This window comes from Brachypodium distachyon, chromosome 2, assembly GCF_000005505.3.
Source record: "Brachypodium distachyon strain Bd21 chromosome 2, Brachypodium_distachyon_v3.0, whole genome shotgun sequence".
Classification (NCBI taxonomy): domain Eukaryota; kingdom Viridiplantae; phylum Streptophyta; class Magnoliopsida; order Poales; family Poaceae; genus Brachypodium; species Brachypodium distachyon.
This window is the reverse complement of record NC_016132.3, coordinates 43,683,163-43,699,797: the sequence shown is the minus strand read 5'-3', so window position 1 is coordinate 43,699,797 and position 16,635 is coordinate 43,683,163. Positions and strand designations below refer to the sequence as shown.

The 16,635-nt window shown below is 44.7% G+C and overlaps 2 protein-coding genes across 2 annotated transcripts; one reads left to right on the top strand and one right to left on the bottom strand.

The window, feature by feature from the left end:
• Positions 1 to 179: 179 nt before the first annotated feature.
• Positions 180 to 8,045, top strand: LOC100825300 (uncharacterized protein YNL011C). Its single transcript, XM_003569304.4, has 13 exons — positions 180 to 532; positions 1,315 to 1,431; positions 1,548 to 1,680; positions 1,761 to 1,857; positions 2,001 to 2,044; positions 2,304 to 2,460; positions 2,700 to 2,771; positions 4,032 to 4,115; positions 4,814 to 4,915; positions 6,198 to 6,245; positions 6,690 to 6,815; positions 6,980 to 7,072; positions 7,666 to 8,045. The coding sequence occupies exons 1-13, from the start codon at positions 310 to 312 to the stop codon at positions 7,810 to 7,812; spliced, it is 1,443 nt and encodes a 480-aa protein (XP_003569352.2). The 5' UTR covers positions 180 to 309; the 3' UTR covers positions 7,813 to 8,045.
• Positions 8,046 to 10,307: 2,262 nt separating this feature from the next.
• On the bottom strand, positions 10,308 to 12,011 carry LOC100842334 (zingipain-2). Its single transcript, XM_003566833.2, has 2 exons — positions 11,564 to 12,011; positions 10,308 to 11,458 (listed from the first exon to the last, which is right to left on the bottom strand). Exons 1-2 carry the CDS (start codon positions 12,009 to 12,011, stop codon positions 10,854 to 10,856), a joined length of 1,053 nt encoding a protein of 350 aa, XP_003566881.1. The 3' UTR covers positions 10,308 to 10,853.
• Positions 12,012 to 16,635: the final 4,624 nt, after the last annotated feature.

Sequence of the window (16,635 nt, the reverse complement as noted above, 5' to 3'; positions counted from 1 at the left end):
TGTTTAGTGTGATTTTGGCCCAAGTCCGGATTGAGTCCACATTCCAACTTTACAAAGGTATCGATCGAGCCCAGCACCAATGTGGCCATGTAATGTCAACAGCCCACTGCGAGTATACAGCTGACACCACACCGCCTCGAGCGGTGCGCCCAATCCACAGAAAAATGGCGGAACACTGTGTCAGTGGTGCGAGCACGAGTCGCAGAGAGGGGACAGAACGCGCGGATTTCGTTCGGGGCGTTGGCCTTGGCCGCTCGCTCGCTGTTTGATGCGCTGCGGCTGCTTCCTCCGCCCGCCCACCACCACCCGATGGCGCTCCTCGCCACCACCCCACCATATACTATAACGACGCGCACGTCAGCGGCGACCCCGTGCTCCGCCTCCTCTTCCAGAAGCCGCTCCCTCCGCGCGCCAGGGAGATCCGCCGCCTCCCGGGCCCCTCGCGCCATGGCCGCCCCCGGAGCTGATTCCGCCGCCGTGGCTGCGGCTGCTACCGGTGGCTCTGCTCCCCCGTCCCTGCTCGTATTCTCAGGTGACTTCTCGTTCCTCGCTAGTGGTGATGCGATTAGAGGAGGGAACAGGGGTAGGTTGGAGCGTGCGCGCGCGGCTTTAATGAGTCAGAGTACGCGGAATTGCGTCGTTTTGAGCGCGGCCAGGCCTGTGGCACTGTAATTTGGGTTCGCGTATTTCGATGGGTGAAGGCGCTTCGCGCTTGCCAGTATGACATGTTGCTGTACAATGGGGTGCGTATGAATCGATGGGAATTTGCGAGGGAAAGTGTTGCATTTTGGCGCGTACCTGTGGCTGTACATTTGGAGGCTTGGAGCTTTGGGGGAGATTGTAATGTCTGATATATTTCGGTTTTTGTAGTATTTGTCTAGGGCAAACTAGTAAAGTTAGGAGACTAGTAAATTTGTGGTAACGTACATTATCTCCATGGCCATGAAGTGTTCCGCGGAATTTGGTAAACTGTGGTTTCATACGGTCTGCTATAGCACAGTTTGGTGGTGTGCTTCTGTGTCCTTTTAGTTCATGTGTAGCTGTAGAACTAACATTACTTGACAGTGACGACATGGATACATATGAGCAGAGAAGTGTTTTTATTTTTTTTTATTTTTAACCATCTGAGAAAAATGTTCAAATAATTTCATTGATTAATGATTACGGTAGTTTCTTCTGAACTGTTTTAGTAACAATGATAGTCATCTCAATTACATCCTGGGATTTAATATTTGAAATGACACTTTGCCCTCTGCCTTGCGGGGTGAGGGTATGCACTTATGTTACTTGTTCTAATTTTACAGTTTGATCCAGGCGGAACAGCATTTAATGGTGTTGTGGAAGAGTTGAAGAAAGTGACTACTCAAGTTGTGCATGTCCTCCCAGTTTCTGATGATGGTGGAAGCACAGCTGAGATTGTTCGCGTGCTTGGTAGGTTGAAATATCCCACACCATCGTTCCTTTGCTTGTGAACTGAAATGATAGATAATAAGAAACAGTGGCTATCCAATCTTGTCTGCTGGTGAATGTTAGCCTTCATGTCTTAGGTGGACCTGCTGTGGGAGACATAAGATCAAGATGCTTGAGACTGTCTGATGAAAGCACTTTAGAAGCCCTCTCTGTTCGGAGATTGCTTGGGCACCGTTTGCCTCTTGATTCTTCAGAAGCAAAGCTGGAGTGGTAGCAATTGGCCCCCCATTACAGATTAAAATATACTTTTTCTTCATAGTTACTGCCTTACTAGATTGTTGATTCGATAGGTACCAGATTGTGGAAGGGGAACACTCATTATGGGATGGTGTCTCTCGCCCCTACAGGGAAACAATCCGTGCTTTCTTGGTCTACTTCCATAGCGAGGTCTGTTCCTCCATAATATAAGTATGAAGCATAATATAAGTATGAAGCATATACTCCTCCATAGAGAAGTATACTTTCAGAAGGCTGGTGATTTAGAAATGGATTTCCTGTCTTGTTTGTAATATATAATTTCTTCTCTGCAGATCCTTCGGCGATCAGTTGAAACGTTTTGCTTCACCAATGGCAGGTGATTCTTCTAAGGTGAAATTTTGCAGTACATCATATTCCTGCCATTGTTTCCCACATATTGTTCTTAGCCTCTTGCAAGCGTTGTATGTATTCAATGGTATGATGCACATAACCTAACCTAATGTTGTTTGTGACCTTACATTTCACTATGGATTAGGGACAGGCCCTCAGTGGGTTCATCACTTGAGGTCAACTAACAAATATTCACAGCTTTCTAATTATTTTCCTGACTGGTGTTTCATGATATATTCTTGCAGCATTGGGAATTTCTTTTTTGCTGGCGCTCGCATATTCTTCCAGTCTTTGGATGCTGCGATTTTTTTGTTTTCCCGTGTGTCACAAATCCCTGCAGAAAGTCTCGTGCTTCCAGTGATATCCACAAATGACAGGCTTACTCTGGGATGTGAACTATGGGTAATCTCAATCATGGAAGTTTTGTTCACACGATACTAGTTATTACTTGCCCTAATGCTCGTGACAATTTATCTGCATCTTTGTAAGTTCATTTGAAGTTATTCTTGCTTCTATAAACTGACAGATTGTTTTAATTTTTGACATTACCCCTATTTAGACAATGTGGTTCTAACATAAGTGTTACCTTGTTTGTTTTGTTAATATGCATCATTCCTTTTTAACATTTTTTTTATTTTCAGGATGGGACTATCATTCGGGGCCAAAATGAAATATCGCATCCAAGCAATGGCCACAGAGAAGTTGTTAACAAGGTACCCTGAATTGTATGGCATTTCCAGGTTTTAATACTGAATTTATAGTAGCCAAACTTGCTCCGCAGTTTTTTTTAGAGTCTTCCATGTATTTTGTGGAACAATTATTTTCTCTCCAGAAAGAAAACATGCATCATTCTAACTTATTTTCTTGTTCAAATTTCTTCATCATAATAGTATTTATTGGGAGCTCTCATTGCAGTTACCATGTATCGTATGTAATTGGTTCAGGAGATTCCTTAGTGAATATTAAGTGACTTTCCATTACATGTATCTAGGCGTATTTTAGTAATAGATACGTTCATATTTGGACAAATTTGCGTCACTTAATATGAGACGGAGGGAGTATATGGTAATGGACTAATGGTACTGTAGTTCTTATGGAAGTATTAAGTATATATTACAAGTCTTGTTTATTATAACAAATGAAGGAAAAAGAGTGAACACACTTACCTGTTCTGTCAAAATAGAAAATACTGTAAATTTTGCCACTGCCTTTTAAGTTCTTCACTTAATAAAGTGTGCAATGGCGTCAAGTAATATTCTGAAGCTGACTTTGCATGCTAATGAATTCTTGGAATGACAACTGCAATTGCTCCATTAAAACGATATCCATACACTCCATTATGTTGAACTACAGTCCATCCCCTACATCCAACACACCCTAAACAAAAAGGAGGGAATGGAAAAAGGAAGCACTTACAACGGTTATATTTAAGTGAGTGGATTTTGTATATGCAAGGGTGGGTGCTTGAGTTACCTACTTGTGTCTCTTAACAAATTCTCAGAAAATTCATAAGTCTGTGATGCACAACTATGGATTTTCTTGAGAAAATTTGGAAGTGCAGAAGTACCTGAACCCTAAACTAGCACCCACCTTTGCATGTACATTTGGTTTTCCCTATATTTAGTTGAAGAGACCTGAACTGTGTGTATTTTCACTTTTGCTGATTGGCTTAAATTATTTTAAATAAACCTCAAGTGGTTGCGTCTTGATATTCACATAATGAAATGAAGGAAAGTTACCATGGAATTTATTGGCTGAAAAAGAATATGAGTAATGTATTTTAAGCTAGGGCTCTAAATTGTCATCATGATGTTGATTGATATGCTTTTGTTCTTCGCTTTTTTGTAGATACAATGGTTTTCTCCTTTTCATGTGATATTGGGGTTATTCCCTGTTTTTATGTATAGACATGTGTGTTGATTTCTCAGTATGCTTGCTAATTTCCTATTTTTGTGTTTCCTTCTTTTGAAAAGGACTGTAATTCATGCACTGCTCTTCCTTCAAGCATCAAGCGTGTCTTTTACATGTCAAGTGAAGGTAGCAATCTGTTGCATGAGGTTAGTATACATTAATTTATTCTGACTTGTTAGACTTTGCCTCTGCTTTTCAGTTTATTATTAATGCTCACTGATGAACTCTTGTCACTTTATTAACAAATATCACAAGTTCCTGGAATAGATTATTCAATAGGTCAGCATAATCTAATGTATTTTTATTCTAAACAATGATCATGACTTAATAATTAGATATTATGAGTATACTTCTGTTGCTTATGCTTTATCCAATAAATCATGCTATGCCATGAAAGTACACCAATGAGAGAATCACACCATTAAGTAGTGCTTTTGCAGTCCTGCACTAATTTATATATCCTTTGTACTAATAGTTGCAGCTGACTCTCAGTAAGGTAATCTAGTACTCCCTCCGATCCAAATTAATGTCACAGCTTTGTCTAGATATGCATGTATCTAGACGCGTTTTATTGTGTAGGTACATGCGTATCTAGATGAAGCTGCAACAGTTAATTGGGATTGGAGGAAATAATAAAAACTGGATTGCCTTTTGACATATTTAAGAATTTTTTTCCCTTTATTGTTAATATGTAGAAGTAGTTATGAACATCATGGACTTAAAAGGGTATGTGGTTCCTCATTATCATGCAAATTAGTATGCTACCATGATTTCTGAAATTTGCATTTTAAGTCTACTATTTATGTAAAACTTCTAACAGTTGGTGCCGACCTTGCTTTTTTAGGTCTTTCCTCAAGCTAACCAAACAGTTTTAGAGCAGTTAAGTAAGGTGGATTGCATTGTATATGCCATGGGATCACTATTTACATCAGTTTGTCCATCACTGGTAATCATTCTGCCTTTTGTGTTGCTCTACGGTTATGATATATTTTCTGTCTATCGAAAAATGCAAACATTTTGTATCTCAATGTATTGATAGAAATAAAATAGTTTTGGATTACAAGCTTTGCACAGTGCGCTCACGCCGCTAAAGAATGCTTCGGTAGGCAACAATTCCCACAGGTTGGAAGCACGGGCCGCCACCCATGCTTGCACCTGTACTGCACCATTACAATCACAATATTTACTTAATGATTTTTTGCATACCATCAGATGGTCTCATTCCACTTCTCACGATTTTCCTCTTTGTAGTAGCGCTTTGACTTTGTACAGACCATGTATTGACTGTTATACTTGGAATACTTACTACAGCAAGAGACATACCCTCAGAAACACGGATGCTTCACTTAGGTTGCATATCAGTAATAGTATCCAACACACTTCAATATGTTTCCCTTCAGTATCACTCGAATAAACAAAAAAAAAATCTTATAAAGATGGATACTCAGTGATAAATACGAGACACTTTTAGGATAGGGCCCAGCCTAATAAGAAACTCTACCCCTCATTACATTAACACCAATGAGGCAGTGGCCATTGCCCAGCCTGTCCCCAATGCCCCTGCCTCACTTTCATGGTCCATTATGGGACCCTGTTACTGTTTTAGAGAAAGCTCGAGCAGAGGGGGAAATACAAAATTGAAATGCATGTATTGTGGCATGGTTCCCTCGAGTAGCTACTCTAGAGTATCTAATCACTTGCTATGTTGTATAACAGTATAATACTCCCTCGTTCCTGAATATAAGAAGTCGTAGCTTTGTCATAAGTCAAACTTCTTAAAGTTTAACCAATTTTATAGAAAAATATGACATCTAGAATATCAAATAAGTATACTATAAAAATATGTATCTTGATGGATTTAATAAAACTAATTTAGAGTCATAGATGTTTGTAGTTTTTCTATAAACTTGGTCAAAGTTTAAGAAGTTTGACTTAGGACAAAGCTAGGTAGGTTGCTGTGTTGTGCTTGTATGCTGAACTTGAACTTCATTTGATCATTTCACAGTTTCATGTTTGTATTAAATTATTATTTTATTTTTAAAGTACTCAAACGTCTCCGTATCCATCCGATACCGATACATGTATATGTATCGGTGCTGGATAGGATGTATCCATGCACTGCACACATTTCATTAACTAGGCTTGGATTTAAGCCCTGTTTCTTTTTTGGCATCAACCTTGTAATCTTTTTTTTAAAGACTGTGATTGGATATTAAAAACATATGCAGGTACTGCGTGGCATTGGTGAGACTATAGCATCGCGATCCATTCCGAAGGTAGCTATACAGAGTCATTCAGGCACATTGATTGGTGGCAGTTTTCTCATGCTTGATTGCAGTATTCTGTTGGTCTCTTTAGTCTTGGTTTTGTTTCTGTCCTCTTATACTTATATAAACTACACCGTTACCAAGATCTGATTAACGCTTGACACTTGGCAAGACAAATGCCCCTGAGTGATAGGTGAACGGGTCTGAGAAGTTTCGCTCAGTTGGCTGGAGGCACGAGTGCCCAGCCCACTCACATTTGAGGCAGGCCTAGCTTCATGTTGCTAGGTTTAATTGCCTCTTAAAAAATTAAAAAAATAGTAGGTTTAATGGATATTTTGACATTGAATGGAGAAGTGATGATAGATTGTTGCTTTTCTTGACATCTTTGTTATCTCTTGCAGTTGATAGTGTTTGTGGCTCTTGGTGCTCTCACTAAAATGTTTTTAAATTTAGGTACTTCTTTTAAATGGATCACATGATAGAGAAACTATTGGGCTGTGCGCTTCTGGCTTTGTGACTGCAATTACGGATTCTTTAAATCGTACATATGGTGATCCTGACAAAAGTCTAAAGAATCATGTAAGTTCGGTGACCATGCCTTTAAATATTTTTCAGCTAATGACTAGTGTAATCGTGCATATTGGTAGTTACAAATGCAACATTCCACTGTGAATATGCATGTTAATTCTTAATGCTATCTGGGCCTAGATTTCCCTGTGTAATGTCTTTCTTGCTGTGTGCAGCCCAAAGACTATGTGAATGCCATATTGGTACCCATAGGAGGCCAAATTCCTTTAGATGTTGAAAATTTGGCGTCTAAAGGAATTTTTCATGTGGTATGTAGTTCTGTTTTATTGGCCACAATTGTTCTTATTGGTAGTTTCTACAGAAAATAGAATTGTGTTCATTATGTTTCTTTTTTTGAAAAACTTAATTTTTTATCTTGAGACTTAACTTTGTTATGCACAAAGCCACCAACTAGTCATGCTAGCTTTTAAATTTCCTTGTGTTTCTTGGGCTTTTCAATGCAGAATATCTCAGTATTTCCATCTTTCCATCCTAGTTAGTTAAAACAGAATCTACAATCGGATGCAAGATTATTGCAGGGACTTTACGCTGTCCTATTGCACTGCTTTTCAGAAAAAAAAACAGGTTAAACAAGCTTACTCTGCATTTAAAACCGCAATACACAGTAGCTGATCATAGGCGCTACTATTCAATATTCATCATTTCCTTCTTATTTTTGCGAAGAAATATTCATTATTCCTTGGAATCATGACAATGCTAATTTAATAAGTTATATATGATAAATAACTTATATAGTGAGGCCTTAGACCTTAACTTAATCACGACTCACATTGATATGCTAGCATTCGTTACAACACCATGCTTTTGCTGAAACCAGTTTTGATGTGCTATAATGTCGCAGATTACCGTGGAGTCCGTAGTGGATGAAAAGGTTGGCGTTATATTTGATCCGCAGTCGTTAATCCAAGCTCTGACCGGTCTGATACCTGGGCAGATGGATTCTCTGCAACCTGATTGTCTAACAGAAAATGCAAAGTTTGCATGCTGAATCTTGAATAGTGAACTTAATTTTAGGTATGCATGCCAGTCCTAGTATAATCATGTTTTACACGTCAGTGATCCAGTTTCACCAAGTGTTGCAATCTTGCACGAAATGACACAGTTGGAGGGGTAAAACCTAATAGATGCACTGCATAATCTTCTCCTCGAACAAATCATCATTTCTTCTGATTTATTTCAGTATGTTTTCTGGTCAATTAATGGCGATGGTTCAAGACTAAAGGGCATATGCTTCGTTGCTAGTTGTGCCTCCTAGGTGGTACTTTTGTCTGATATCAATGGCGCAAGCTGATTAAACATCTACTCCCTCCGTCCCGAAATAAGTGACTTAGATTTGTATACATTCTTATACAAATATAAGTCACTTGTTTTTGGATGGATGGAGTATGTAAAATGATGCGACGACACTCGCTCGGTAGTTGAATGCTCAAACCCTCTTAACTTGTCAAAGCCTATGCTGGTTCGCCGGTGCCAGCATGGGTGACATGGTGCACAGATAGTACTACTGATAAGGTCAGAATACAATGGAATAAATGTGCCTTGTACTGTGCATTTGAAACCGCAATACACAGTAGCTAGAGGAGGTCGATAATATCAATACATCTAACAGTAAAATGCATACCGTCAAGTTGAGAGTCTGGTTCATTTTGGCCAGTAATTTATATTTAAAGGGTTTCAGATATGGTCAGCTCTGTTAGCATACATATTTTGTTTGGTGCACTTGTGCATTTTGACTGGCGTAGGCCAACACACGGCACAGCAATGGTCTCAAGAGTCGAGACGAGATAAACTCCACAGGGTTGTATCGTGCACCATTGTAATTTGGACCAACCGCCGTTACAGATCGTATCGATACGCGGTGTTCTTCTCTAGCTCGAAGTAATTGCTTGTGTTGTTGATCTTGAGAGTAATAGGTGGTAGCTGCACGTACTAGTAGTAGAATAAAAGCATGTCTTAGTGCATGGCCGTTTTTGGTTGAAGAAAAAATAAAGTAAATTTTAGAAAACCGCAGATTTTGGGTTACAGTTTCACAAGGACACAATCCGAGGGGCTGACACTTTGCCACACTTCTAGAAGTACTTATGTTCACATAATCCTAACCCGGCGGATTAGACTCTTTGACGGAACATCCGACAAGATGGGTCCACATGTAAGGTCCTATGTGGCAATTTTTGTCCATCCCATTTTTCAACCTACCCCTCCTCGTTTTTTTTCTATATTCAGGCCTCTGCTCTTCCCGTCTCCTTTGGCCCCCATTTTCTCCTATGCTCCGCTTCTTCTCCCGCTTCGGCCTGGAATCTCCGTTTCCCTGGACGCTCCCTCCAGCGCGGTACTCGCGGATGAAGTCGACATTCGAGGCCTAACTAGTGTGACCTGTCCAAAGTAGTGGTAACCGGTGATTCTGGCAGGACACGACACTATTCACCTTTTGCTGACTAATCCTTTAAACAGGTCGCTATCTAAGTTCGATTCTCTCCTTGCTTCTTCAAGATTGTGCACCAATATGTATTATCAACTTTTTTTAATGTATTATGCTCTTAGATTGTCCATAACCATTCAAATACACTGTACCTAATGGCATCGATACCCAAAGGTTGTTTTCATAGGTGCTCCTTCCGATCCATAAAAAATGTCGCTCGCTTAGTACAAAATTTGTACTAACTTAGTACAAAATGACGACACTTTTTATGGATCTGAGGGAGCAAGTAAGAGTTTGGTAATTATCAACCCGGCAAAACCTGATCCTATTGCCAAGGTTGGACATAACAAGAGAATAATTCCAGGAATGCTCATTCACATTTATAATATGCAACTCAGACATCACCGGCGGAATACCATCTTCAGTGCTATGTGGTGCTTATGGTGATGTGCAAGCGCGCTGGAGGTGGAGTTATCGGCATGTATGGAAAGGACTTGCTATGGCGTTGTAGTGGTCTGATCAAGCCTTTGTAGTGGAAGCCGATTGTGCCCAGGTGGTCGCCATGAGCATGAGTGAAGCAAGAGAGTACTTGTCTAGATCTATTTGAATAGTTGAGGAAATTAAGCCCCTTAGGAGATCAGGGAAGTAGATTATCTGATTGTTAAGGTTCATCGGACCAGAATAGGGTTAGTCATAACCTAGCACATGCAACTAGATTATGTGGGCGAACTGCCTGCTGGATCGGGTGTGATCGCCTGCGGGGAGAGACACCAGATGTAAACCCTACTTAACGAAATAAAATCTTCCTTCTTGACAAAAAAAATGTTCCGAAAGACGATCTCACTGCCAATTAGTTGGAGAAGTTCAACATATAAGATCTTAATAGCATCAACTTCATGCACTGTGTTCATTAATTTAAGCTAGAAAGTCAACTGCAGGATGCTGTGGTGATTGCTTGATGGATCTGCATGAAGCAAGAGGCGGTGGAAGACACGACAATTGTTCACGCAAGGAATGACAACACAGGAGAGGTGGCAGATAGAAGAGGCAAAAATTGCCGGCTAGAGTGTTTTGCCATGGAGGATATAAGGGACAAGATGAGCTCCAAGGGCATATAAGAGATGAGGCCATGAGGGGCCGCGGGATTGGAGTGAAGTTGGTGAAGACATTTTGTAGCATCACCAAAATGAACTAGAGATTTCTGAGCTCCACTTTGCCAAAAACTCAAAAATTGAAGTTGAAAGTGTTAGTGGAGTTGTGAAGTACTCCGATTTTAAATTCTTGACTCAAATTTGCTCAAATATGGATGTATCTATTATTAAAAAACGTCTAGATACATGTAATATTTCAACAATAATTTAGGATCGGAGGGACGGAGTATCATGCATCCTAGCTTACAGAGCGATATGTATTTTTTTGCTGAAAATTACAACATTCACGAGCTGTACATGACTTTCTTTTTATGATGCAGTAAAAGGCAAAACCGGTCCAGTCGGTCGAAAGACTGGAAGGTGTGCTCGGCAAGATTCAAGGAGCGATACGATGATCCAATGACGGATGGATCGCTGATAAATGATACTCCACGATTCTTTGGGATGGATCGATGCTAGCTAGTACGGGTCCATGGTCGCGTAGTAGACGTAGTTGTTGGTCATGCCGCAGTTGCGGGCGCTGCTCCCGCGCGCGATGCGCATGTAGCCACTCTCGCCCCACGAGGTCCCCCACTGGTTCTTCACCAGCCAGTACATTTGCTTCCCGCCGTCCGCGAACCCATAGCCCACCACCGTAAAGAAGTGATCCAGGTTCTGCCCGCACGACGGGCTACCCGTGAACACGCCGCCCCCGTAGTTCTTGAAGTCCGTGCCATAGGCTTCCACGGCCACGACCACCGGCTGCCTGGCCACGAGCTTCTGGAGCAAGAACTCGTTGCCGTCCAGGGGCATGTACTCGGCGTGGCCAACGGAGGTCGCCGGGTTCGGCGTGACGTCTCTGCGGCACGCGCCCTTCTCGGCGTTGTACTCGTAGTCTTCCTCCGTCTGCAGCCCGCCGCTGGCGAACACGTAGCTGAGCGCGTCGTTCATGTAGCCGCCTTTGCAGGTGTTGTTGCCGGTCGTGCAGTCCAGCACCTGCTGCTCCGACATGGAGATCAGGGTTCCCTTCGCGATCTTGACCAGCCCCTCCGTTGCCGCCACCGCCGCGAACGCCCAGCAACACCCTGCACACATGCACGGCACGTCGTAAACACCTACCGACTTTGGCCTATCCCATGCTTTTGCATGTGGGCAATGATGAAACTGCATGCATGCACAGTTTGACGGACCACATCCGCCTTGACTCTTCACTTCGGTGACGGCGCCCTTGGTTCTCCAGTCAAAGCTCTTGGGAATGTTGCCGGCCAGGCCATAACCCGGATCGACACCCTTGGAAATGTTCGCCGTTTCTGGTCGAAACTCGCGGTACCCCAGATGCGTCTTGGCGAACTCGTTGTCGGTAAGGTCCGAGAACTCGTTGAGCCCGAGCGTGTACGTGCGGTTGCCAGCCCGGTTGACGGCGTCCACGTACCGCGCGTTGGCCCCGAACACCGCCTGCCGCCGCGCCTTCTCGTTGGCGTCCGTGTACACGCGCCCGAACTTGGCCATCCACTGCTCGTGCCGGGCCGCCACGGTGAGCCCAGCTTCTCCTTGCGCCGCGACGGCGTGAAAGACAGCAGTGGCCACGAGCACTAGCAGCCCGGCGCAGAGGCAACGCGAGCTGGGAACCGGCTCCATTTTTTCTTCTTCTTTAGTGTCAAAAGAAATTGAAATTCTAGAAGCGTTATGCATCCTAGCTTGCAGGTAGCATATAGTGTTTATATATATATATCACATAGTCTTCATTATTTTCTCCGATAGAAGTAGATATGATTTAGAACAAATTTATGTTATGGGGATTAATTACCTTCCTTCCAAGGCCATGCTATACATGGAAATTACGCCTATAAATGGAAAGAGATAATCACACTTCAAATGTACAACGCTCCTCAGTCATAACTTTGCCAAGTTGAAATTGCGTCCAAGTTGTTCAAGCTAAGAGCATAGGTTAATCCATCTGCTACTTGATCTTCCAAAGGAATGACATGAATATTCGGAGCTCGAGGACTACTCTTGCCGGTACGCAATACCTTATACATTTAGTCAATCATCACGTTTGTCCTTTTATCCATCAATCTTCATTTCTGGCCAAAGAGTACTTTCTCTTGGAATGAAAGTAAGGAGCGTATTGCCAACATTTAGTAGGATTGCGCCGAGATTGGCACGCCAAAGAGTACTTTTCCATCCAAAAATAAAAGGACAAATGTGATGATTGACGGACTCAAGGAAAAACTATTGGTGCTGAAATCTACGAGTTTTAGGCTATGTTTGGTGTGTCACATGTCCAGTCCTACTAAATGTTGGCAACAATTGACTCTTTCAATTTTTTCCCAATGATTCCTTGGTCCTCAATTTGTCAATTATTTGGCAAAAATATGTGAGAGGACTGGACGGGTTCATGTTGCCAACCAAAGTTTTGACAAAGAACCAAACAACAATCAAATAAACATGCTGCCAATATTTTGGCATGACTAATTTGGACACCAACCAAACAAGCCTTTACTTTCAAGGGATAAGTAAATGCTCCACCTTGGGCCGTGAGCCACCCCCACTTCTATACTTAGTCCAATATAAAAACATGGACCAAATTTTCACTCTTACCTCACTTTCTCTCTACCATCAAGGGTAGCGGGTCTTTTGACATTGACCCTTAGCTTATAAACCCTCTTGAGACATTTAACCATTCACTTTGAGTTGAAATATTATAAACTAAGGCAGAGACCTAGAGTTCTAGGGTGTCGGGGGGGGGGGGGGGTGACCCCGAGTAGAGTCATAACGGCACAACTCTAGCCGAGATAACGAAGGCAAGGCCGTCATAGACAAGTACGCCGGCATCGCGGAGTACAACTAACGTTAAGCCGGCATACCCGGTGTATGCCGGTGCAGCTAACTTGCTTTATGAGTTTGCAGGACAATGATGAGCACGTTGGTCTTGGCAGTAGCCGAGATCCCTCAACGGTCTTATCCTGGCCACGCGGTGCGGTGTAAAGTGGGGCCATGATCACTCCAGGAAAAGCGGTCAGCGCCTGTACGCCGGTGCCAGGCGATCACGCAAAAGAAGCATCGAAAGGGAATCTATGACGGAAGCCGGCAGAGGATAGCTGTATCCGCTGCCGGCTGGCAGAAAAAATAAAGTTCCCTTGTCCCCTGCGGTGCTGCCTGGAGGGAACCAAGCCGCGTGCCCGGTGGAGCCCAAGGAAGATGACGTTAGACTCGGCCCACATGGTAGTGTACCATGTGCGGCCCATAAATAGAACCTTACCCCTCTGTGGGAAAGAGGGAGAGCATCCTAGGGTTTTCCCTTTCTTCTTCTTCTTCTTCTTCTTCCTCAAGAATATAGCTCAAGGAGCACCATTGTAGAGCCTGTCTATCCCGGCTAATACAACAAGGCAGAAGTAGGAGTCTTACCTCTGCTAGAGGGCTCCAAACCTAGGTACATCCGTGTGTTCTTGCGTGTTTGGTGCGTGTTCTTCTTCACGTCCTCCCTCCTCCGGATCCGCCATCGTCCATCGGTCCCAAGTTAAGCCATCCTATGGCATCTGCCGTGACACCACCACGACAGTTGGCACCCACTGTGGGGCCAGCAGCGGCGCTGGCTGGAGTTTTCATCCGGACGGGAAGCTTCCTCGTCACCGGAGAGCGTGTGGTCTCCGGTTTGGTCCAGAGATTCGGCTCTCTGGGCTTCATCGACAACAACGCGGGCTACTTCAACGGCGCGCCGCTTCCCTGCACCGGTTGTTTCATCAACTTCGGCATGCACGAGGTTTATGTGGCTACTGACCGCCCTTGCAGGTACCCGGAGCAGGTGGTGATGGCCGAAGATCCACCCGCCATCTGCACGATTTGCGGCCGACACGCTGGCTGCCCCGCTGACCGTGTGGAGGTTCTGGTGACCGCTCACGGTGCTGATACGGGAAGGGATGCCGCAGGAAGTGGCGCGGTCCCAGCCAAGTCCGGCAGAACGGCGAAACTTCCCTTCGAGAAGCCGGAGAACGTCGCTGCTCAAGCCGGTGCATCGGCCTTGCCGCCGAAGCCGACTCAGATCCAGGCCTCCATCGAGCGGCTAACCACGCCGGTAGCGTCGAACGTTAATCCGGCTCAGCTGCAGGTGGAATTGGAGTTGGAAAGGCAGAAGCTGCTAAAAGAAGCGGTCGACGTCGCCAACGCCCGACAGCAGCTCAAGATCTCGCTTCGTGAGTATAACAAAGCTCATGGTCTTAGTTCTACTGCGTTTACTAACCCTAGTAGAGTTGGGGAGGTGCGTAACCGTTGCAAGAACTTGAATGCCGAGATGATAAGAGATGGTAGAGTTGTGCCAGCTGTGTCGGCAAGTTTTGACTCGGCACTAAAGCCGAAATACAATACCCTTGTCAAAAACCTCCGGGCTGCCGAGGCTGCGGCTAAGGAGCTGCCGAATCTCACGGGAGGGGCACTTCAGCAGCAGCAACTGCGCGTGAAAGAGCTGCTCCAAACGGCTAACGAGCAGAATGAGGCATACATGAGAATGCACGGCAAACCTGGTGCATCGCAGGTCATTCACTCGGCTGCAGACGCTGGTGGCCAGGTTGACAAACAAGCATTCTCGCCTGGTGGCAAATGGGACAGGACTGTCAACTCAGGCCGGGATAAACAGTTTGAACGTTGTGAAACCTTGGCTGAGAGGCAAATGGTCAGGAGGGTTGATGATAGCCAAAGCGGTCTGCGTCCCGGCGGTAATCGCCGAGATCAGCAGGAGCGTTACTCGTTCGATCACGGACACCGACCTCAGTGTCTGGCATCCAATACTGTTGTGAGACAGCAGGGTGTCGGGCGCAACCCACAATATCGAGATGAAGATCGCCGGTATGATCGTCACGATGACGGATACTCAGCCTTGGCTGACGAGGGTTATATTAGGCGAGAACGCGACAACCTTGACCCGCTCGGAGGCAGAGTCGGCAAAAGGCAGGTATCACCCCTGGACGCTCGGCATCGACTTGATCGAATATACCTCTCTGAACTCCTGGAAGAGCAAGGCCCTTCGGGACCGCGTTGTTTTGTGAACCGAATCATGAGGGATAGACCAACCCCGGGTTTCCAGTTGCCTAGGGGCACGAGAACGTATGATGGCAGTACTAAGCCGGAAGATTGGTTGGAAGATTATGTCAAGGTGGTAAGCGTGGCAGGCGGCAATCGCAGATGGGCAGTGCGTTACGTACCCCAGATGCTTGTAGGGCCGGCAAGGATATGGCTGAACAACTTGCGGAGAACAGCATCAACTGCTGGATTGACTTTGAGGAAGGCTTTGTCAGCAACTTCACCAGCACTTACAAGAGGCCGAATCGTCCTCAGTAGTTGTCCATGTGCAAGCAAAGAGATAACGAGACTGACCGGGATTATCTGACCAGGTGGAACAATCTCCGCAACTCCTGTGAAGGAATAGTGGAATCGCAGGCCATAGCATGGTTTGCCCAGGGATGTCGGCACGACAGCATGCTGTGACAGAAGCTGCAAAGAGAGATGCCGGCCACTCTATCTGAAATGATCAGGATAGCCGGCATGTACGCGCTTGGTGATCCGACTCGGCCATCGCTGATGTCGGCAGAACCGCAAAGGAAGCAGCCGGTGTACAATCCCGCTGAGGCGTTCCGAAGGAACGATCATCAAGATCATCGCAACAAGAGAAGGGATGATAGGCCGGATTATCAGTATGGGCCAGCCCATGTCACCGCAGTTCAGGATCAGCCCGATGCTGGCTTTAGTCAGCGTCAGAAGACAGGAAATCAGCAGTGGGCCAAAAAGGGAGAACAAAAAAAAACCCTGGCAAGATAAGCCGAAGTATACTTTTGAAGTAATGTTGGATCAGCCTTGTCGCTTTCACATGACTAACCCCAACAAGCCGGCAAACCACACAACCCGGCAGTGCAGCTGGATGCATTTGGTCGAGAAGGGTGAGGCAAGCCGTTTACCCCCACCTCCACCCCTCACAGGCGCAAACACACAGGTCCAAGGATCCCCTCAGGCAAATAATGTAGTCAACCAGGTGGAGGGACAGGAAACCCCAAGGTATGCCGGGAGAAACGAGTACAAGGAGCCTCACCAGAGCTACATGATTTTCATCACTGAGCCCACTGACAAGTAAAGTCAGCGCAGGCGAGAAATGGAAGTCAATGCTGTTATGCCGGCGATTCCAAAGTTCATGTATTGGTCGGAGCAGAATATCAACTGGAACTGGGCAGACCATCCCAAGGTTATACACAACCCTGGTGGTTGATCCGACACT

Coding starts and splice junctions, on each gene's coding strand:
- LOC100825300 (XM_003569304.4), top strand. CDS start 310: ATGGCGCTCCTCGCCACCACCCCACCATATACTATAACGACGCGCACG. Junction 2,045..2,303: donor TTTTGCTTCACCAATGGCAG/GTGATTCTTCTA, acceptor ATATTCTTGCAG/CATTGGGAATTTCTTTTTTG. Junction 6,246..6,689: donor CATCGCGATCCATTCCGAAG/GTAGCTATACAG, acceptor TTTTAAATTTAG/GTACTTCTTTTAAATGGATC.
- LOC100842334 (XM_003566833.2), bottom strand. CDS start 12,011: ATGGAGCCGGTTCCCAGCTCGCGTTGCCTCTGCGCCGGGCTGCTAGTG. Junction 11,459..11,563: donor GAAGAGTCAAGGCGGATGTG/GTCCGTCAAACT, acceptor GCATGTGTGCAG/GGTGTTGCTGGGCGTTCGCG.